Here is a 23,012-nt window from a genome sequence, read left to right as displayed (position 1 = left end):
TCTAAAGAAATGTAGAATTTTACGATAATTATTGACAGAACAATATTTTATTCGGAATTGAATGTTTTCAAGTACTAAAATACTTCTTAATTTTCAAACGACATTAACCCGTATCTCAATGATGAATTAACAGTTGCGGGTTTAATTGTTAAGCAGACCGCTGTAGCAACTGAACTGTTATACAGGAGTTTAATTATCTAGTACACTTGAATATCGACGTAACAAGCGTTCTACCTTGAAATTGGTTACCTGCGAATACTCCGGAACCCTAAACTCAATCCATTAGTAATCAACGTCAATCTCACCGAGATATTGAACTATATATATATTCACACATAGACAGATATACCCAATGGAAACAGCAGACTCACCAGATGAGTTAATTAATCAAAGATGAATCAAGAAGTAATGAATCATTATTCAAATTATTAAAGAAATATCCGTACAATCGGACATTAATAGCATACTCATACTCAGCTACCCATCCATCTATTTATCTACCCATTCATGTGTATACATCTACACACATTTGCAAAATGAAATTTTAAATTCTTGAATATTTCATGAGTGTACACATGCAAAATAAATTTATTTCATGAATATTTACGGTGTACACGCTATATTCTCTTTTACTTTTCCCAAGTGACAATATTCATGTCCACTTTATTCACAATTGTTCTCACCAGCAATTTCATTGTTTCTCAATATCAATTAATCGTCCTCTTTTTTATTTGTTACAGAGATTTCTTGATGAAAAAAAATTCGATTCCCAGCGAATGGACACGGAAAATCGCTTCCAACAAATGCGACTAAAAAAAAAGTTGATTGAAACGAGAATCACTTTAAGAAAAATAAAAATGTAAACAAACTTTATTACCGAAGTAACAACAATTCGAATGGATTTTTGTATCAACTAGTCGTGAACTTCAGTAACTAAAAACAACAAGGATACAAATAAATAAAATAACGAACCACTTATCAATAATAATGATAAAATACAAACAAAAATATGTGATAAATTTATTTATCACGTTATGGCATCAGAAATTGATGAAAATCCAGTAAGCCAAGTGCTTAGACACATTCTGAAAAATCTAACGGGGTTCACTATAGATATAACAGCGACAACAGCAACTACTACCGCAATAACTGATGGTATAGCTTCAACGGGCAACCAAAACACGAGAAGAACTCGTAATATCAGTGACGTCGTAGTTTCAGTGGCATTAGTATCATCAGCAGCTTCAGCATCGTCACCAGCATCTAGCATAAGCAGCAGGAATATAAGGAAAATCCGTAGCAGGAGCATGGTTGCGGTGGCGATTAGCGATAGCGTGACAATTCCAACTAATCCGTCCATGGCCTTAAACAGTACTGTGGTGGTTACGAGAACCACCACCAGCGCTAGCACCACTACCGCAGCTAAGCCCGACCAACACGTCTACAATTCCACGAATTACCTCTCCGACCAGGACGACCTAGAATACAGTGAGTAATAAAATGAGACATGCTCTTAATTTAGCCACCGCTCTAGACTCTGATGCTGCTTGCCTGTTGTCTGTTTTGTACCTCTGTACAACCAACTCAACCCAAGTTAAACCTAGCCAACGTATATTCTCTTAAACCTTTACTGCTGGCTTTTATCTCACCGGACGTTAAATCCCTCGCTAAGTCGATTCCAGATTTAATCTAATCTAATTGTATATAATAATGCACTGCTTTTAAGCCAAATGCAACTGCCGGGTCATTTTTCATTCATCTTTATAGTTTATGTGCTAACGGGATCAACTTTTTCGTATGTAAAAAAGGGAAATAGAATAAAGTTAGAAGTTAAAAAATATTTAATGAAATAGAAGTAAGTAGGTTACTCAGATTAAACAAGTTTGGGGCAAGTACTATCTGGGCTTTGGTTGAATTGAGCTCGAGGAAAAGAGGACAAGAGGAGGTTGAAGTCGTTCGAGCGATTCAAGTAATTCCGTTTCTCTCTCGCGCTTTCATGTCCCGAGAGTCACTGATTAGTTTGCTACGCGATGAATTCAGGTGAATCTTCAACTTTTTAATTAAGTCAACTCACTACGTGCTCAAAGTTTAAAAAATTCTTTTGTGTCTCGTACAACTCGTTTGTTTCGAGAAAAAATTACAATACAATGAGCTAATACTCGACTTGACATTAATCCCATCGTTTGAAAATTGTTATTGAATTCCACTGTCTTGATAGATATAAATATTGACAGATATATATTTTATTGTAATGTATTGCTAACAAGAGAAATCTTATCTGGAAACACAAAACATTAACTGAGGTTGCTTCAGATCCTTTTGAAATCTATCCTTGACCTGAGAGTTTCCATTTACGACGCCTTTACCAAAGGAAATCGAAAAGCTCTCTCGGTTTTTTATTTTCATTATTTTTTTTTCTTCTCCAACTGCTGTTTCTTGTTCTTCCTCTTATTCTGCTTTTGGTTCAACTTCTTCAGAGACTGAGTCTAAGTCTGAGACTCACACCAGTGCCAGTCGTTGACTATTCGGGTAGAGCCACTTATTGGTTCCGCTCAAGTTGCTTGGCCCGCCGGCTTCCAAGGTAAAACTTTACTTCAGCTTCCTCCAGTTTTTCTCAGTGTGTCTTACTGGTAAACTACACTAAGGCCTACTGGGACGATCTTTTTTCAATTCTCTCTCTTTTACCCAGAGGATTACGAGAATTGAACAGTACTTTTACACTCTTCTCAAGCTTTTTCTCATTACACATCTTTTTTAGATTTTTTTCTTTCCTTTTAGTCTACTCTACTACACTACTCTTTTTTCCTTCTGTTCTTTACTTTAGTTCCGAATAAAAAAAGTTAATTCAGTTATTTTATCACAATTCTCTGTTACTATTTCGTAATAGAAAAAAGTAAATTCAACATATATTACTTATTTATTCGAATATTTGATAAATAATTTAAATTTTTTAAAAATTCCCGCGTATATTTTAATAAAAATTGATACTGTCATATAGAAGTATTTTCGCTACACTGTAAAAAGAGCGGTGTTAAAAATGGACTCATTTTAACTCCGCTCGGTGTTAAAATAAAATTACACCGGTGTAGGAGGAGTTATTCACCGGTGTTAAAAATACCGGTGTTAAATCTGGGTAACCGGTGTAATAGCGGAGTAAAATCGGTGTAAAAGCGGGGTAACCGGTGTAAGAGCGGAGTAATACCGGTGTAAAAGCGGGGTAAATTGCGTCCGCTTGGAGTATTAACTTTAAAGATTATAAAACACAAAAAATGTCAGTTCTTTATGAAAATTAATAAACAATATCATTTATTAACAAGTATAGTGATCGAGTAAGTATAAAAATTTACAAAGTAAAATATTTGAACACCGGTCTAGAATATTTACACCGGCAGCGACGTTATTTTAACACCAGAGATTTTTTTTAACACCGGTACAGAATATTTACACCGGCGGCGGCGTTATTTTTACACCGCCGATTTTAACACCTACACCGCTTGGACTTACCCCGGTGATTTTTTACAGTGTAGACACTCAAGATAAAAAAACGAGAGGTGTCGTGGGACTCGTGGTTGGAACGAAGTTCTATTCGCTGTATTTTATATGCTATGGTGCAGTTATATACCCATACATAGACATAGGTTTGTAAACACACATACTGTAGCAAAAGTGTCGTGATGATCGATCTTAGACTTATTTCGGCCAAACTCATTCGCAAAAAGTCTGGAGTGTAACGTGCGATAAAGAACTTCGTTCCAATAAAACATAAAACAATAAAACGAAGTTGTAAGAAAAAGTATAATGAAAAATAAGCAGAGAAACGGTAGCTCGATTCTATATTAAAATACAAGTTTATAACTTCACTCGGTTTCAATATCTGTGCAATAAATTGTTCAATATATCACATGAATTTAATATATATTTATACATATTTATGACTGTTCTCAAAAATCTATTAGTTATGCACTTTAATAGTAGCTACAGTCAAAAGTTAGTGACTCATATTTATAAATTTATACATATATATATAAATATATAAATATATGTATCTATTTATAGGGATAGAGAGAAGAGGCAGATGTAATGGAGTATAGAGAAATTATTGTGGAATTTTTGTTTGCAAAACAGTTTTGAATTATAAATTATTTCAAAAGTACAGGAAGGGGGGCAGAATGGGCTCCTTAAGAAAAATGGACATATCCTCAGTAGTTCTCACTTGTTTTACTTCTTTCTAGTCCCTTACCATGCATTTGGTTTCAATATCCCGCGTCTGTTGAAAATTAAACATCTTTAAATTTAAGGGCCCATTTTTCCCCTCTCCCCTACAATTTTTACTTAAATTAAGACGTGAATTATCATACTTGTGAGACTTTATTAAAAATTAGAAATAAATTATTTTATTTAGGCTGTCCCATTTTGTCCGTAAAAAAAAAAATTCTTTTTCTTTGAAAAGAAACGAAAAGATTTCGCGTGTAGGATGAAAAAAAATTCAGTTCTTATCTTAGCATCCCCACCTTTTCCGACCCTCCCCTATATATGTTCGGCTTTTTACACGTAAGCGGATGTAATTATAGTCTAGTTAATCGATGAGAAGCAATAAAAGACTTGACATGGTGGTATGTACTCCATTTCAAGTGCCTTTGTTTCGCTAGAACAAATCTTCTCATCCAGCTCCTCCTTGTCTGACCATTCTTACGGCTACACCACTGGCATACTAAATTAATGAGCATGAGAATATAATGCTCGTACAAATCGTATGTCTTGAAATAAATGAGTGGCTTCACTTTACCGTCTATGGCCTCGGAAAATATAAATTTATTTTTTATTTTAAAAAAAATTAACGTGTATTAATGTTTTCATTAATTGATATCAGTACAAATATATTATTTTTTTATTAAATAAATAAAAAATATTTTTATGATTTCAATAGTTCACTGTAGATGACAAGGAGTGCACAGAAAATATAAAGTAAATGGAATTTTATTTCTTATTATCTCGTTTACACTACTGTAAACACATAATAATTTTATAAAAATGTAATTTTCCACTTGGTTACCCACTGGACAATCCAAAAGGATTTTCTGGAATGAGATTTTTGTTAAATCCTCATTCGTCATTTCTTCTTATTTTTTATTTCACTTTATTTTCTTGGTACTCCAACTACCATAGTATTTTCTCGTTCTTCAATTTTTTTTTTTTTTCTGCTTGAGCTAGAACCTCAACTCTCAACTTTCCAATTGCAACTGCTAAAGAGAGTGAGAAGTTAGAGAAGACGAAAGAAAGGGAATACGAAGAAAAAAAGAAAAATAGTAGATCTTTAAACTAAAAAACTCACCGGTACAAGTTTTATACTATCGTTTGCTCATAGAATTTACCGCCAATCAAAAATAATTTCTTTCAACGACAAATTGTTTATGACTCTACGAAATCTAGTGATTTATTTTATGCATCAAATCCTTCTTTTTATATAAATCGATTTATCCGAATAAAAAAAAATGTTGGAAAATCCAAAATTGCACACCTCAATCGCTCATTTTATTTTTAATCATTACTTTTATTTTTTTTTTATTATTAATTTTTATTCAACTTTTAAATTATTCCTTTGATTTTTTTACCTTAATTCCAGTTTAATTTTTTTTTTTAATTTTAATTTTTTCTAAATATCCCGCATTTTTGTTGTAGATGTCGCTCTTTTTTTTCAGTCCTACTGTTTTACGCTAGTGCTGCTGCCAGTAGTTGATGGGGAGAAAAAAATTCACTTTTTTAATAATAACAATAGTAAAAATAAAAATGTCCGCTAAACTTTTCGTGAATAATCAGTTTTACGTTTTTAATTAATTACAATTAAACTAAAAGGATTTAGACAGTAATTTTTAATAGGGTTCTTGTGATCAAAGATACAAAGATAATAATAGAAAAAAAGTTGGGCCGATTAATTGTGTCTATCGAGAGTTATTTGGTTCACTAAGTTTCATACACGACCCCGAGTCGAAATATTAGACGTAAATTGAACGTTTTAAACGTTTCGGACATTAAAAACTCAATTTGACAGCTTTCAACTTATTCAAAACGTAGATTGGAGTATCATAAATCGAAAACGTAACTAACACCTAGTTAGACTTACAATAAGAAAACATAAGCATCCCTGGCGGTTTTGAATCACCCTGGAAACACCCTGGGAGTGGAAACACGGTGGAATCACGGTGGATCCAGGGTGGTTACACGGTGGGTTTGTGCCATTTTATCCTCATCGTGGAATCAGGGTGATAAAATGAAAAAAAGCCCACCGTGATTCCACCGTGTTTCCAGGGTGTTTCCACTCCCAGGGTGTTTCCAGGGTGATTCAAAACCGCCAGGGATATCAAAAAAATTTCTTTATCGATTTTGTACTCCGGATTATAATCACGCCAATTCCCTCAAATTTTGTCGTCCGCCGTTCTGGCTCTTAAATGAAAAAATTCGTATTTTGAAAAAAAAATTTTTTCAGTTTCATACTTCTGTCTAACACTATTATATCTTTTCATATATTATGATATCAAGGTCATGAAAATTGTGATTACAAATATTGAAATAAATTAATTAAGGTTGTCAGTAAACTAAAATCATAACTCATGAAATTACCAATTTTTTACGAACCAAAATACAAAAAAATCGTTGGATTTACTTTCAAAACGTTAAAAACGTTCAATTCACGTTTAAAACGTTGAGAACGTTCAACTTACGTCTAATATTCCGACTCGGGACAATTGACAACTCGTGTCACTGAGATTAAAATAATTTATATTTAATTAATGGAGTAATTAATCGACTTAATATTGGGTCGAAATTATTCCTTAATAAATTGTCTTTGTGTTGGTATAAAATTTGACCCATTTTAGTGTAATCGAAAAAGTCTAGATATAATTTAATGTGAATGAATGAGTCAAAAAATTTAGAGCGATCATAAAGCACCCTCAGCACTTTCGCGCTTGAGGTGTGCAATTTTGATTGGATAAATTACATATTGAGCTAGAGTAATTTATTGTGTTTATATTTGTATGGGTAATTATGGTACTGTAGGTTTGTATGAAGCTTAAAGAGGCAGCTGTTATTTAAGATTTATGATAATGCAAACTGTCTTTAATGGTGAGAAAGCCCTTAAGGCTTAAGAAATTCAATGTTTTCATGGAAGGGTGTTTCGTTTAAATGTGTAAAGAGACAAGATAGATAAGAGGGTAGGAGGAAATGAAGCAAAGGAAAGAGAACGCGGTAAAGGATAAGGATGAGGATCAAAAGCTCGAGGTCTTGTAGCACACTAGAGTGTATACAGAGTGTGTTATAGATTTGTACGGTTCTTCTCTTCTCTCATCACATGGATATACATGCGTGTACGGTAATCTGCTTGAGAATCCAATTTTTGCACCTAAGTGCTCGGATTATCTCGTCTACGATACCGTTATATTTTATACGCTACTGCAAACAGTCTTTTATGTTCCGTAAATAAAAAAAAAGTATCAATATTTCATCGTTAAAAAAACTTTAATAAATTCCGCTGAAAGTTTATTTATTTTTGAATTTTAATTGAAATCGTGCTATCCCGTATGAAAAAATTGTATAGGTGAAAAGTATACCTCAAATTATAATTGTACATATAAAATTATACTTCAATATATAATTCACTATATATTTTCATGCCACTATTTTTTACCGTTTTGATATAGGGTAGAGGCACCATTTGTGGCCACTGCTCCATTTTTGGACATTTGATACTTTATTTTAATTGACGAAAAAGTATCAAATGAAATTTCCAGTTTAATAGCGGGTTAAAAGTATCATTGAATTCATTTTAAAAATTAATTTTCTCATTCCGTCTTTTATAAATTATTTTATTTAAATTTTTCAAGTGTCCAAAACTGGCCCTAAAGTGGCCAAAAACGGTACCTCTACCCTACTTGATTATACTTTATTGGTATAAGTAAGATTTATAATTTAATATACTCTGAGTTATATAAATTTTGTATAAGCTAAACTATACCCGAATTATATAATAAAAATTATATACAATGAGTATACACGGAGAAAAAAATATTGTTCTCAGAAGTATACTGTATAGTTACAGTAACAATACGCTATAGTTATCTACTAGATTGTTACTGCAACGATTTACTGTATCGTTCTGACAACAATACGGTGGATAGCTCTGAGACCTATACGGTATCGTTCTGAGCCCTATCTGACGTCACGCGCGTTGCAAATTATATGAGATATTTAAAAACCTTTATCATTCATAAATAAATGATAAGCAAATAACTTTGATTAAATAAAATAATTCATAAAACTGATTTATTAGTTAGTTATAGTCTAAATAAATTTTAAATATAAATATAAATATATCTTTTAATTTTCCCAATTTATTTATTAGTAATTTAATTTTAAATTTAATATTAATTCAGATCTCATTTGTTTATTGATTATTTTTCTTCTATTTACGTATCACATTTAAATTATAAAACATCGACTATATATAATATTTAGATTTTTGGTTATGAATGTATATTTGATTACAAAAAGCATAAAAAAACACTTATCAATAAATGTATCAACATAGTTATGGAGATTCTACTCTGTTAATTGATTAATTACCCGTGGGTCCATATTTCAACATCACAATTATTTTTTACACTATTTTTTTTATTAAACGTCTGCTAGCAACAATTATACAATATTCAAAAGTTGGCGCGAAAATGGATGTTTAGTTAGGTTAGACGGTGCCGTGTGAGGTGACGACTACGGAAAGTCGTATAGGGCTCACAGCTATCTAATAGATAGTTACTGGAACGATACGGTATTGTTACCATAAGCATACGTATTGTTGTGGTAACGATCTACGAGTTACTATACTTTAGATCGTTCGAGGAGCAATATTTTTTTCTCCGTGTACTCTAATTATATCGGAATTCTCAGGAGAAAATTCTCATCAGAAAGACCTAAGTTGTTTTGGAGTAAGAAGAAATCATCTTGAGAAATAAATTTTCTGAAGATAATTTTTTTTTTCGACCGATATAATTTTCGTTTTCCTAAGCTATACTAATTTGTATACTTCTTTTACACTGTAAAAAGAGCGGTGTTAAAAATGGACTCATTTTAACTCCGCCCGGTGTAAAAATGAAATTACACCGGTGTAGGAGAAGTAATTCACCGGTGTTAAAGATACCGGTGTTAAAGCAGGGTAACCGGTGTAAAAGCGGAGCAAAACCGGTGTAAAAGCGGGGTAATCGGTGTAAAAGCCGAGTAATATCGGTGTAAAAGCGGGGTAAACTGCGTCCGCTTGGAGAATTAACTTTAAAGATTATAAAACACAAAAAATGTCAGTTCTTTATGAAAATTAATAAAAAATATCATTTATTAACAAGTATAGTGATCGAGTAAGTAAAAATATTTTAACACCGGTACAGAATATTTACACCGGTGACGGCGTTATTTTTACACTGGTCTAGAATATTTACAACGGCGGCGGCGTTATTGTAACACCGGAGAATTTTTTTTAACACCGGTACAGAATATTCACACCGATGGCGGCGTTATTTTTACACCGCTTTCGGGGGTAAATTTAACACCGGAGAATTTTTTTTAACACCGGTACAGAATATTCACACCGATGGCGGCGTTATTTTTACACCGCTTTCGGGGGTAAATTTAACACCGGAGAATTTTTTTTAACACCGGTACAGAATATTCACACCGATGGCGGCGTTATTTTTACACCGCTTTCGGGGGTAAATTTAACACCGAAAATTTTAACACCTACACCGCTTGGACTTACCCCGGTGATTTTTTACAGTGTACTTTAGAACTATACATTATTTTCATGCGGGATAAAAATCAGTCGTTCAATGAAAAAAATTTTTATCGAAAAATTTTTGTTTGAAAATAATTTAAAAAATTGAAAAAGTTATTTTACGATGAGTAAATACTTAAATTCATAATACATTTATTATATGTGGACATCACCAGAAATTCCAATAAAAGTAGTACAAACCTATACAAAGAACAATCGACCGTAAAATTTAAGCTTCGAAGAAAAATTTCAAGAAACCTGTAAGAGAGCTCTAAAAATATCCTGAAACTCATTCTAGAACGTTTATCTACTGTTATTGGCAAACTACAAGTAAACGATTTTTTATGTTACTTTATTTTATTTTTTTGTCAGGATATAAATATATATATATATATATAATTTAAGTGATAGCAAAGTAACATAAGGTCGGTTTTATTTTGAAAGTTAAGCTATGGCTTGCTCTTAAAAAAAAGCTTTTGGACGGGATTATATTACGTTTAGATGAGATTGATTTTTGAGAACCATTTAAAAGTCAGTGAAAAGTCTAAGCAACGGTAGTGTCCTGAATATTTATAGTTTTATGTGAATGTTCTTCGCAAGTATAAAATGTACTTGAGAGTTAGACCTATAGATATATATTTATATAAGAGAATCGAGGAAAAAGAAAGTAAGCATTGACGGTATCGTTGCCAATATCCGTTAAATTTTAGAATGGATTTTAAGGCCTCCATTGTCCTGGTTCTCGCACGACTCTCTACTACTTTAAAACTCTATAGTGGATTGCGTTCACTCACAATATTCAATTTACAAACGAACAATAGCTGTTCTATAAATATCGAGAGTGCATGAAAAATTTATAAATACATTTTTGATTAAACGTTTAATTATTTTTTTGATTCTAACAAAAACATGCTTTGGTATACATGCACTGAGGTTTCATCAGTCCTCTTCAAATAAATTCAACGTTTGTGTTAATTTAAAGAGCCGTTTTTACTGTCCAAAGCGCTGATCAATTGTCTTGATTGATTGCAGTATTATTGTGTTTCACCGCAAAAGAAGAAAAATAAATTTCCTGTATTTGTGCTGGAGATAATTAAATTTTTTGTTTGTTCAATGGGAAAAAGTTTTTCATTTTATTTCTGTTCTACTTGTTTATTAAATAAATGTTATATATTTTTTTATATCACTATACATGAGATAACTTTACCGGGATTATTTTATCTGGTGGTTTCGATAGTTACATTTCATCTGTAATAACATGTTTGTTTGCTTGTCGAGTTTATCTGGCGAGTTGATTTTAAGAAATTATTAGAGATAACATAAAGTAGTCTGTAATAAAATAAATGAAATTGATATAGTAAAATTGAAATAGGCGGTTAGAAAAAATCAAGGGATCAATAAAAACGCCTATAAATTCCCCAATTTCAATATATTTTCTCTGATATTTTTTTGATGGCCTGAGAGATATCAAATTTAATAAACTATCCGATACAAGGGAACACATTTTACGTAATTGAAAAAAAAAAACAATTTTTGTCCTAAAAAATTATAAACAAATTATCTACGCTTCTGCACACAGAAAAATCTACAGGGAAAAGTGCTTTGATCTTGATAAATTTACTAAAAAAAATTCCTCGTAGTAATACTTTTTTTACCGCAAAATTTAATTGAGGCAGTTTGTTAATTTATCGTTTATAACTTTTTTATGGTTAAATAATTTTTTTTTTAGTGATGCATCGTTTTTTTCGACAGAAATTTCCGTAGAGAATTTGATAATGGATGAAAATAAAATTACTGGTAAATGTTTTGAATTTCGTAGCAACAATTGAATTTCGCGGCAATAGAATTTTTTTTATTTCCTAAAATATCCTCGCATAAAAAAAATTGACTTTCGCTGAGTGTTTATGGGCGTTAGTGAGTTGAAGTACCGGTTTATGGAGTTGATAAGTCAAATTTAATGCTTGTAAAAAAAAGGTCCATGCTCAATTGATAAAAAATTTGCTTAGAAAAAACGACAAGTGTGGCTATTCTATTAATAAATTTCAAAATCAAAATTTTATGTTAAATAATTACTTAGTATTTATTAGAAATTTATCTACGGTAATTGTGAATGAAAAACAGATCAATTTATTAAACAAATGAAAACTAATTTCTTCTTGTTTAAAATACGCGCTCTAGAATATGTCCACTCACAAGAGATTTAGCTTAGACTGACTTATTCTTTTAATATTATTTAAAACTGAGGTCTAACAACCTCTTCTCTTTTTCTATAACAAACATGTCTATGTTCAAAATATATGTATATATAAGGGCAATACGAATAAAACCATATTGTCTTGCATTTACTTGGAATATGGGCCTCAATTTCTCGTCGACCCAAGTAGGTCATAAAATTTGATCCATACTAGTTTTCTTTCTCACAAGTAAACATTTACATATATTGAACTCGTCATAAATAATATATACTACGACTTAAATATAACGTTGTTCGAAACAATATTTCGAACAGAATATTTAGTAAAAAGAAATCCCGGGTCGAAAAATTTTATCTGTTTTCAATAAAATAAAAATTTTAAGTTATTTCTATTCAATTTGATTTCTTATTTGTAATCAATAAATGTGAGAAATATAATTAAGTTTTGCCCGTACTATCCTTATTTAGACTATTTTCCAGGCTTGTTTTCAATAATTGTTAATCTAGTTTTGGTCGCCTGTGATCAAAATCAGACTTTTTTCTCAAAATATTTTGCCTTCTTTTGTTTTTATTCAGACCAAAATTAGATCTTTTCTGCCTATTATTTATTTTTTAGTCTGTTTATGATTGTCATTAGATCAAAAACAGCTTAGAATTTTCAGATAAATTTAAAAACAGATCAACTAGTTCAAATAGAGACCAATTAGTCAAAATACAGTCTAGTTAGACTAAAATCTGTAGTAATATTTCTTTGGTTCAGTGATTTATTTAAGTTTATAGCTACACTCTTTACAATGTTCGAATGATGTTAAATAATTTCCAAAATAATTAATAAAACCCGTAGAGTATAGTTATCAAAAATGTGATACAATGTATTTAGTTGGTATGTAAGTATAACTGTCAAACAGTACTCCGCGATTGCAATGATACACTGTAAAAAATCACCGGGGTAAGTCCAAACGGTGTAGGTGTTAAAATTATCGGTGTTAAATTTACCCCCGAAAGCGGTGTGAAAATAACGCCGCGGCCGGTGTAAATATTCTGTACCGGTATTAAAATAACGCCGCCACCGGTGTAAATATTCTAAACCGGTGTTAAAATAACGCCGCCACCGGTGTAGATATTCTTTACCGGTGTTAAAATATTTTACTTTGTGAATGTTTTTACTCGCTTGATCACTATACTTGTTAAAAAATGATATTCTTTATTAATTTTCATAAAGAACTGACATTTTTTGTGTTTTATAATCTTTACAGTTAATACTCCAAGCGGACGCAATTTACCCCGCTTTTACACCGGTATCACTCCGCTTTTACACCGGTTCCCCGCTTTTACACCGTTTTTACTCCGCTTTTACTCCGGTTACCCCGCTTTAACACCGGTATTTTTAACACCGGTGTATTACTCCTCCTACACCGGTGTAATTTCATTTTTACACCGGGCGGAGTTAAAACGAGTCCATTTTTAACACCGCTCTTTTTACAGTGTACGATAAGGGGAAAGTGAAAACGGTTCCAGTGTCCCAAACTGGTGATGCGTGTCTCTCGAAGGCTGAGGAAAATCTGCCTCATGTCCTTTGACTCTCGAGGGTGTTAACCTTTGCTAACACTTAAAGTTGTTCTTACGATCCCGTGACGTCATGAGCCCCTTGGATGCCGGGGAAGGGATTTTACGACCCGAAGAGTACGGTGGTTGACGGAATTTTTTTTTGAGTGGAAAAGTACTCCCACAAATCAGATCAAATTTGTCGACCCGGGATATTAAATAAAATATATGTTAGAATAAAGATTAAATTTTGTATAGAGAATCCAACAATATTTATAAGACTTATAATGATGATACTAGAAGACAATTCGTAAACAAAGTTTTAGTTTGATATCAAAGAGCATGAACGTTATAGCGTAAGTAACTTCAGACAATTGCCTACGTGAATCTTGTTTCAAGTGCAATAGTTCTGTCCAGTGTCCAAGTTAAACTCAAGTCTCTTATCCAGAGACGAGGGTATTATACTTCCTACCGAGAGACAAATGAGCCTATGGATCTATCTCGCGGTCGGCCATTTGTCTGTGTTCTCTCTACTCTCTTCAGTCTTACGGATTTCCCGTTTCCATAACACGGATAACTGCAATTTTATTATCCTTTATTCCCAGCTCTGAAATCCGTATATTATAAGCTCAACAATTTTTAATTCCTGACATTTTTATTCGCTCTTGTTAAAAATATTAATTTACTGAAAATAAAAAACTGCCCTTTAATTTATTTGTTACAGCAAAGAAAAATATATAAATCAGCGTAAATAAAAAGTTACTCCAAACAATGTTAGCGCATTATGAGTACGTAATTTTCTTAATGTCTCCATCAGATGAAAAAATTATATGCCGTAAATAAATAAACGAAGTAAACTAGGAATAAAAAAAATGATTTATGTATAATATCGAGTGTAGACGTTTGAAAACGAATGGCAATTTGTAGCAAGACCATAAAGCTAGCGCCGGAAGAATTGCACACGAATGGCCAACACAATGTGTTCTTACATTTGAATAAAAATTTTTCCATAACAACTTTCTTATTCTTATTCTTATTCTCATTCTCATTCTTATGCTTCTTTTATTATTATTTTTCCTTCTGCTTTTCTTTGTACGTGTTAGTGTCTCAGTGGCTTTTCAGATGTTATTGCGCGGCGCCACTATCGTCAAAGTAACAAAGAAACGAAAAAATATAAAATGTAAAGAAGCAACATAAAAATATATATATATATATATATATATATATATATATATATATATATATATATATATATATATATATATATACCCGATAATGAACGACGCTTATGAAATATGGTTTTACAGAAAACGCCGGATGCTCAAACTCTAAACGATAGAGTAAGTATACAACGATAGAGCACACGGGTTATATACACTGAAAATTTTCACTACAAACGATGAATATATATCAAGTGAAAATTTACATCCGTTCAACTGTCGTCTTCATACTTTTTAGCGTACGAAGTCTCAGTGATTTTTTTTCCCTTTTCTGTTTTTTTATCATCTCTTATTTGGTTACTTTTGTTTGAACAATTTATCTGTACGTGTATATATAGGTAATTTTAAGGTTATAGAAAATAAAGAAAATAGTGAAAGACTTTTGTCTCAATTGCTGTGAAATTGAACAGCCTCGTATTCTCATCTCGATATAACTTGATGAAATGAAAACTCACTCTCCGTTATTACGACACACACATACAAACACGCTATTGAATTTTTTTACTTTCGTATACTGTTCGTCGTTGAATCAGTGACTTTTATCCTCTTACGATCGACTTTTCGCCGCTTGACGGGTTTTACGGAGTCGTCGAGGCGAGGATATTGACTCTAGCCTTCTCTAACCTTCTATTTCACCGAATATATATATTTTTTCCTTTCATTTCTTTTTTTTTGTATACCCTACGTAGCTCTTGTCGCCTTCAGGCTTCTATGTCCGGCTACGTCTAAATTGCCCGGAAGTCGAGTGATCAGAGTGGCGGTGAAGGCACGTCGTGACGATCGATTGGTAAAGTCAAATAGTTATGGCGTGTCCACGATGTCCTTACGAATTTTTGAAATTCACTTTCCTGAAGAAGACGGGCTAAGTAAAAGGATCTTGACATATTCTATAGTCTACAAGACTATACTAGAACAGCTTATTAGAGTCTTTTGTGCGCAGATGTCGTTATTTGCTGATCGCGATGACCTGAATCATGACACCGTGTCATTGGAAAAAAGTTTACGTAATCCCATCACCGTTGTTTTTTGTAAATTATTATTATTATTGTCATTAGTTTTTTTCATTAAATTATAATACTTGCACTTGCCACGTGGAATATTATTCAACGTCTTCTTAATCATGTTTTATATTGTTTCAATTTGTTCCAGCGGAACATTCACATGAAATATTCATTCTGGTCGTCTTTAGTGTTGCTGCAACTACTACTCTTGTAGAAGAAATGGAAACTATTTTATTTTTATTCCAGTAATGCTGAAATGTCTCGTGCATTATTATTTTTTTTTAATGTACTGTCATTTTTTCTTATTTTATTATTTATTTATCCGCCACTCCAACTTTTACTCGGTATTATTTTTATATTTTTTATCATACTTTTTATATAATCTCTACTTCGATGCTATGTTTTATTTTTCATCCGAACATCTCGCGCGACTTAAGTTGACGCGACTTGTATCCAGTGAGTAGAAAAAATAAAATAACTCACGTAGTAGCAATTGAATTATTAAGCATTAAAACAAATAATAAATTAAGATCGAAAATACAAACAGAATTATTATTGATAAATGTTAGAATAATAAATTTACAGTAAATAGTGACACTACTCTTATTAATTATTGAACTTCAATATACTTGTTATACTTTGACACAATAAGTAAACGCTTGGGTAAACATCACGCTAGTAATATTAGCAGATGAAAATTACATTTATTCGATTTGTAAACGTGGACCCGTGAAATTGCCATGACTCAGTTTGTGTACACGTCTATGCATATGGGACATACTGTAGCAATTCATATTATACGTGCGATACATACACTAGGGAATATATATTGGGTTAGACTCTTGTTGACGGTTCAAATTGTTCATAGAGAAATTCGTGCATAGTCTGAAACTACTGCTATTTGAACTGAAAACTACAGTTAGTACAGATAGTTGTTTATCCATTGTATGCGTAAAGAAGAGAATCTAAAAGGAAATCCCTAGATTTTTCTCTAGTGGTTTCAAATTTTAGTTTATACTCATATATTAATTTTCAAACAATTTTGAGTGCTAAAAATCATTTATGCGAAGTTTTCTCTTTTTTGAAAGTTTTCTTCACAAATTGAATCGTGAGTGATCATGTGGAAGCAGGGCTTCACTTTTTTCTACTTTTCAAATTGTCGTAGCTTACTGGAAAATTTAGATTTCTTCAGAAATTAGTTTTTAAATATTAAGAAATCTTTTTAAATGCTAAAAAATCCTTCTATCAGTGTATCGCTTTTTTTTCAGTGTATAAGAATTCTCATTTTGATCGACCATTTTCTCTCTATCTCTATGTACATATATATTGGGGTATGTCAAAAAAAAATAATTTTATTTAGAAGATCTCATAGTCTCAAAAGTTTCTTCGCTCTCTAAACATGAATAAGTGAAATAAGTGAATATTAACTAATTTCGAGTGCCAATCAAACCACTTTTTGGAACTAGTGGTTCGATTTGCACTTGGAATTAGTGAATATTCACTTACTTTCACTAATTCATGGTTAGAGAGTGGGACCAAAAAAAAATCTCGAAAATTTAGCTGGCACTTGACAAGTTCATTTTCCCATTCAAAATACAAGTGAAAAAATTTTTTTTAGTTTTTCGAGGGAAAATTCGAAGTTCGCGAAACAAAAGTTATATATATAATATATATATGTATATATAAATAGATTGAATAGATTGAAACAATCACTGCCTAAATCGCTACATACCAAAGAGTGCAACGTTGTGAGTGATAATGAGAAAGGGAGAGATAGAAAAAGGTATTTGTGGGGTGAGAGGTGTTTCGTCTAAGTATACGATAGCTGAGACTCCTCAGTTAAGTGTGTCTATCGTATACCCCACCTAAGACGCCGAGTTGGAAATTACAAGTTGGAAATGGTATATATTGACATAGGTGTAGGAACGAGATATTGCGAGAGGCGAGTTGTACAGTGCCATCTCGCAGAGTGAAGCCGAACCACCACATATATACATACATTTACAAGATGCATATCTCTGTTGCAATTTTCATTTTTATTTCTCAATTCTTCCTCGATTGCTTGGTTGAGCTATACATAGTTTAACTAGATCTATTTCGAGTCAATATAGACAATTGTATCAGTATGGGAATTTTTCATATCCTGTAGCGCATCGCTGACCAGCATGTTTAGCATATTTAAGGTTATTTCTATGAATAAAAATGAATGCATGGACTTTTTTAGCTTACATATATAAATGGGTAAATCTATATCCACATCACATGAGTATGCGTCCTACATGGGATGGATAGGCAATCGTTGCAGTAGTGTCCTTAGGCGAAACTGATCGTTTGTATGCTATGTTGTAATATTGGCTTTTAATTTATTACTTCCCTCTAGCTATCTCTGATCAAACTATCACAGTCTACCGTAGTGGTTATTAATTTATAAACATATGTATGTTAACGTTCATAAAATATTTGTTGATGCTATTATTAATTATCATAGTTTATACGAAATAATATTTTTTACAACAGATCTGATTATATTTTTAGTATTTAATTAAATAATTTACTTTGTTTAAGTCCCTAAGCACATTAGTTTCGAAGTGGAAGGTTCCGAGTTCGATTCTCGGTCCGGGTGTTTTTTTTTCCTGAAAAGTAAATCATTATTTTTAGTGATTAATTGAATCAGCTTAATTACGTAAAATAAAATATAATTATTTGTTGCGTTTTCCGTATATAAAATAAGAAAGATAACAGATTTATAAGTTAAAAAATTCGAATTATCGAGTTTCGCTGTCGTATGTGTATGTGTGCATATGTAAATACAAGTTGAGAGAAGCACTTTATAAATTTTCCAAATTCAAAACTAACTTTTACGATAGTTACTAATGTTTTTTTTTTTTTTTGGTCAGAGAACTACTTGACAAGTTTAAAAGGGTTAGGAGGTACCAAGACGATCCAAGCAGTTGTTAGAGAATTCGTTCAACGAAATGTAATCTCGACTTCTTGGCTCGTACAATCTTTTCTTGAGATTCTACTAAGGTTTTCTTAACAGTTTTTTTAGTTTTTATTCTTTTAATTTTGTTTTAGTTTAGTTTTCTTTTTATCTGTACAGCGTCAAGAAAAATTTATCTATTGAAATATTCATTTGGAAATTTATTATAAATTCAAAAACAAAAACTTTTCATTTATTTATTGAAAAATTAACAATATGCTGAATTTAATAAATAGATTGATCAAATTTCGTCCCCTTAATTAATACTTAAATGAGGGTATTTTTTTTTTTTAATCAAGTAAATTATTTAATTATACTGCGCACTTTACACATGACCATTTACGTCATTGAAACTTTAATACAGCAACTTCAATTAATGTAAACGATTTCAATTTACTGAAATAAACTAGTCATGGTGGTAAATCGCATTTACAGTTGAATCTGACAGTTGACACGAGCTTTACCACAGGCCGAAGTGTGCTTGACATTATGTCAACATATGCACGCAAATTTCACTCACCGACCGTTTTATCAAATAATAACCCATGTAATCATGAATCATTCTAGCTCACTAAGTACATAACCATTTTTTTTTCTTTTTGATTAAATATTTATTTTAAAAACTCATTCATTCTTAAAAAGCTTAAGATTCACCGAAATAAAATGTTTATAATTAATATTCAATTATCGTAATAAGAATATCTTGTTACAGTTGACGACATATCATTTACTTAAGGAGGTTCGAGATCGATTATCTTTCTAGGGGATCTCGTAGATTTTCTATTGTATTTTTGCAAGATTACAACTCCTACACAACAAAATTTCATTGATAGAATATATTATAAATTGACTGAGTTTTAAGAATTAACACAATATATTTTTATTATTATTGCATTAAATCATAAAAAAATTTTTTTTTTGATAAAATAAGTGATTAAAAAATAAATGCGAAAGTACGGCAACAGCGCGCTAGTTTTTAGTAATTTTTTTTTGTACTATTGTTGGTCACAAGGTTTATGACTAGCTGGAGCTCAGGTCCGACACCAATGATTATTAGTTATTTAAATTTCCCGCGGTCGTCATTTTACGCTGTTGATGTCGTTTTTTAGCTTCACGACATATCTGTCGTCATTAACTGAAATTCGCCTCTTACTTTATTAATAATTTAATAACAAACATATGATTAAACTTAAAAAAAATATTAATGTGTTCAGAAATGTTTTATTATTCGATACTGAATAATTTATAGCGATGGTATCATTGTAGCAAAAACTATAGCACTTTGAAAAATTATTCCCATTTACGCCCGTGTATAAGGACGAATTTGGAAAATTTATTTCTCGAAAACAGTGTAGTGAATCGATTTGAAATTTTAACAGTGATCTTTTTTTTTATAACTTTCGGTGAAAAAAATTTGAGAATTTTGGTATTATATCGAAAATCGGTCTCGAACCTCCTTAAACGCACAGTCATCAACGAATATGATATATATATATATATATATATATATATATATATATATATATATATATATATATATATATATAGATTCGACTGATTCAAAAAAATCGACTAATTTTTTTTTTCTTCATTATATCGAAAATATTGTTGGAAATGACGTAAAAAAAATACTGTGAAAGTTTGAGCTCTTAATATTAATATTAACAATTGCCGCATCGCAATTTTCTATTTCCCGTTTAAATAACATGGGAAAATTTATTTTTTAAGCTTTGGAATTTTGTAGCTCTCGGTGAGACCAATACTTTTGAATGTTCTAGACATATTCTTATGGGAAATTTGACGCTCTACAAAAAAGGTCTCTTATAATTTTTCGATATTTTGATTTCTTCAAAAGTATTTCAAAGTTAAAATTAGATTGACGATAAATTTTCACATTTTTTAAATTTTTTGACGCAACCATCATCTTTATCCGCAAATTTTAGAGGACATTTTTTGTAGAGCATTTTATTTCCTACAACTTATCTCAGAGAAAATTTACGATATTTCACTTAAGTCGTATGTTATTTGCAATTAACTGAAAATTTTCTTAAATAATCTAAATTTTTTTGCTCAAAATTAATTATATTAAATTTTCAGTTAATTGCGAATAACTTACGACTTATGAGAAATATCGAAAATTTTCTCTGAGATAAGTTGTAGGAAATAAAATGCTCTACAAAAAATGTCCTCTAAAATTTTCGGATAAAGTTGATGGTTGCGTCAAAAAATTTAAAAAATGTGAAAATTTACCGTCAATCTAACTTTAACTTTGAATTACTTTGGAAGAAATAAAAATATTGAAAAATTATAAGAGACCTTTTTTGTAGAACGTCAAATTTCCCATAAGAATATGTCTAGAACATTCGAAAGTATTGGTCCCACCGTGAGCTACAAAATTCCAAAGCTTAAAAAATAAATTTTCCCATGTTATTTAAACGGGAAATAGAAAATTGCGATGCGGCAGTTGTTAATATTAATATTAAGAGCTCAAACTTTCACAGTATTTTTTTTTCGTCATTTCCAACAATATTTTCGATATAATGAAGAAAAAAAAAATTAGTCGATTTTTTTTAATCAGTCTAATATAGATATCTACTGAATATCAGCCTCTCTTGCTTGAAATTTCAATTCGCTTTCCCTCTAATCATTTTCACGACATGATATTTTTCTCACATAGATTAATATATATATATATATAAACTTTGTTTATTTTGTATGTACATATATGGTTTCACGTGCGCGTGTTTCCCGAGGTCGCGTTTGAGTCTTTACTGTGCAAGCAGGTATTTTACGGGTCACCGCTTATATATGTATCCCTTTTAAAGTCACCCCGACTGCTATCACACTATATACTATTACAAATGCAAAGTTCAAGGGTTTCACAAGTGTCGGAACATTTTTGTCAATCTCTTGTACACCTCTGGGTTCTATATTACACGCTTTCGTTTCTAGTCAAAATGCTCAAACGGCTTTTGCACACTAACTTTAACTGTATTTAAAGCTTTTTCACTTTCGCACACTCGTTAACTTTACCTTGGTCGAAAAAATAATTAAATAGTTTCATTTTTAAAGCGTCAAAACAATTTAAAATATTTACATAAATATTTTAATATTTTCTTTCTTCATTATTTTTTTCCAGGTATACTGGCAGCCTTTTCAGACATGCAGACAGTATTTCTAGCGTGTATTTGCACGCTATTACCGCTGATTGTCGCACTGGCAATAGCGTTCGGATTAAGGTAAGCAAAAACATAAATTAACTTGCATTTATATTCATACGTCCATTTATATATATATGTGAATATAATTTTTTTTCATTTATTTTTATACATATGTAGAATAGTGCATTTTATACGATAAATTTAAATCCTCATACGATAAACTAAATTTTTATTTATTACGGTAATTTATCTCACGCGTCACCACTTTAATAGGATAAATCTTCACCATAAAGTCTCGTTAGGTCCCTGAAACTTTTTCAAAGTTAACTTTTGTACTTCCGTAACAATTTTATAGGTTTTTTTCTGTTCTTTATTTTGATCCTTTATCCTCATAGACGTTCGCTTAACACTTTTAAGTACTAAGTATCAAGTACTCCAGTCATCAAGTTTACTTTGTGGACTAATCAATTAACTTGAATAGCAAGTTCAACAATCTCAAGCATTGCTCACTTTTAGTATTACGGAAAATTTAGCACTAACTGGTAGCTTTAACATTAAATGTATCCTAAATAAATATTTTCTTTTAAATACTCAATATAATTACCGGTGCTATCAATCAATTGTGAAGTATATTGAAAACATGCCGAGTATTCTCATTCCTTCTCAAGTATCATTATTTATAGTCATGTATCCTATTTACACATTTCTTTTTTAAATACATAATCACTTGTTCGACTGAAGCTCGAAAATAATCCAAGTATTTAATTACTTACTACCATATTTCTGTGGTGTACTTGTACGTAAAAAAACATGAAGCACTGAAATAGCTTTTCAATTAAGTCTATCGTAAATTGCCATTTATCTCTAGATACTCAATAATATTAACAATTCTATCAATCAGTTGGAAAGTGCATTGTAGTTTGTTGAAGAAATGAAACCATAGAAAAATGAAATAATTGTCACAGTGGTTTAAATATTTAATAAATTAATGACGATCCAGTCATACTTAGTAAGTTGATAACAACTTTGTTCTGAATATATAAAATATGAATAGCGCTTCTGGTTATGGAATAGTCATTCACGCAGTACATTAACAA

General features: G+C 31.2%; 1 protein-coding gene and 1 long non-coding RNA gene across 6 annotated transcripts in view; one reads left to right on the top strand and one right to left on the bottom strand.

The window, feature by feature from the left end:
* The window catches only part of LOC130667874 (uncharacterized), a 268,882-nt gene that overhangs the window by 51,464 nt on the left and 194,406 nt on the right, over window positions 1-23,012 (bottom strand). The gene's annotated exons all lie outside the window — the stretch shown is intronic.
* LOC130667867 (uncharacterized) overlaps window positions 1-23,012 on the top strand; it is a 188,585-nt gene that overhangs the window by 35,033 nt on the left and 130,540 nt on the right. Inside the window, exons 2-3 of the mRNA XM_057469745.1 lie at window positions 741-1,488; window positions 21,894-21,993. Of these exons, the coding sequence (XP_057325728.1) occupies window positions 1,035-1,488; window positions 21,894-21,993 (554 nt within the window). The 5' untranslated portion in view covers window positions 741-1,034. The remainder of the gene's footprint in view (window positions 1-740; window positions 1,489-21,893; window positions 21,994-23,012) is intronic.

Source organism: Microplitis mediator, chromosome 5, assembly GCF_029852145.1.
Source record: "Microplitis mediator isolate UGA2020A chromosome 5, iyMicMedi2.1, whole genome shotgun sequence".
Lineage (NCBI taxonomy): Eukaryota > Metazoa > Arthropoda > Insecta > Hymenoptera > Braconidae > Microplitis > Microplitis mediator.
The sequence above is the reverse complement of the archived record's forward strand: the minus strand, read 5'-3'. Positions and strand labels throughout refer to the sequence as shown.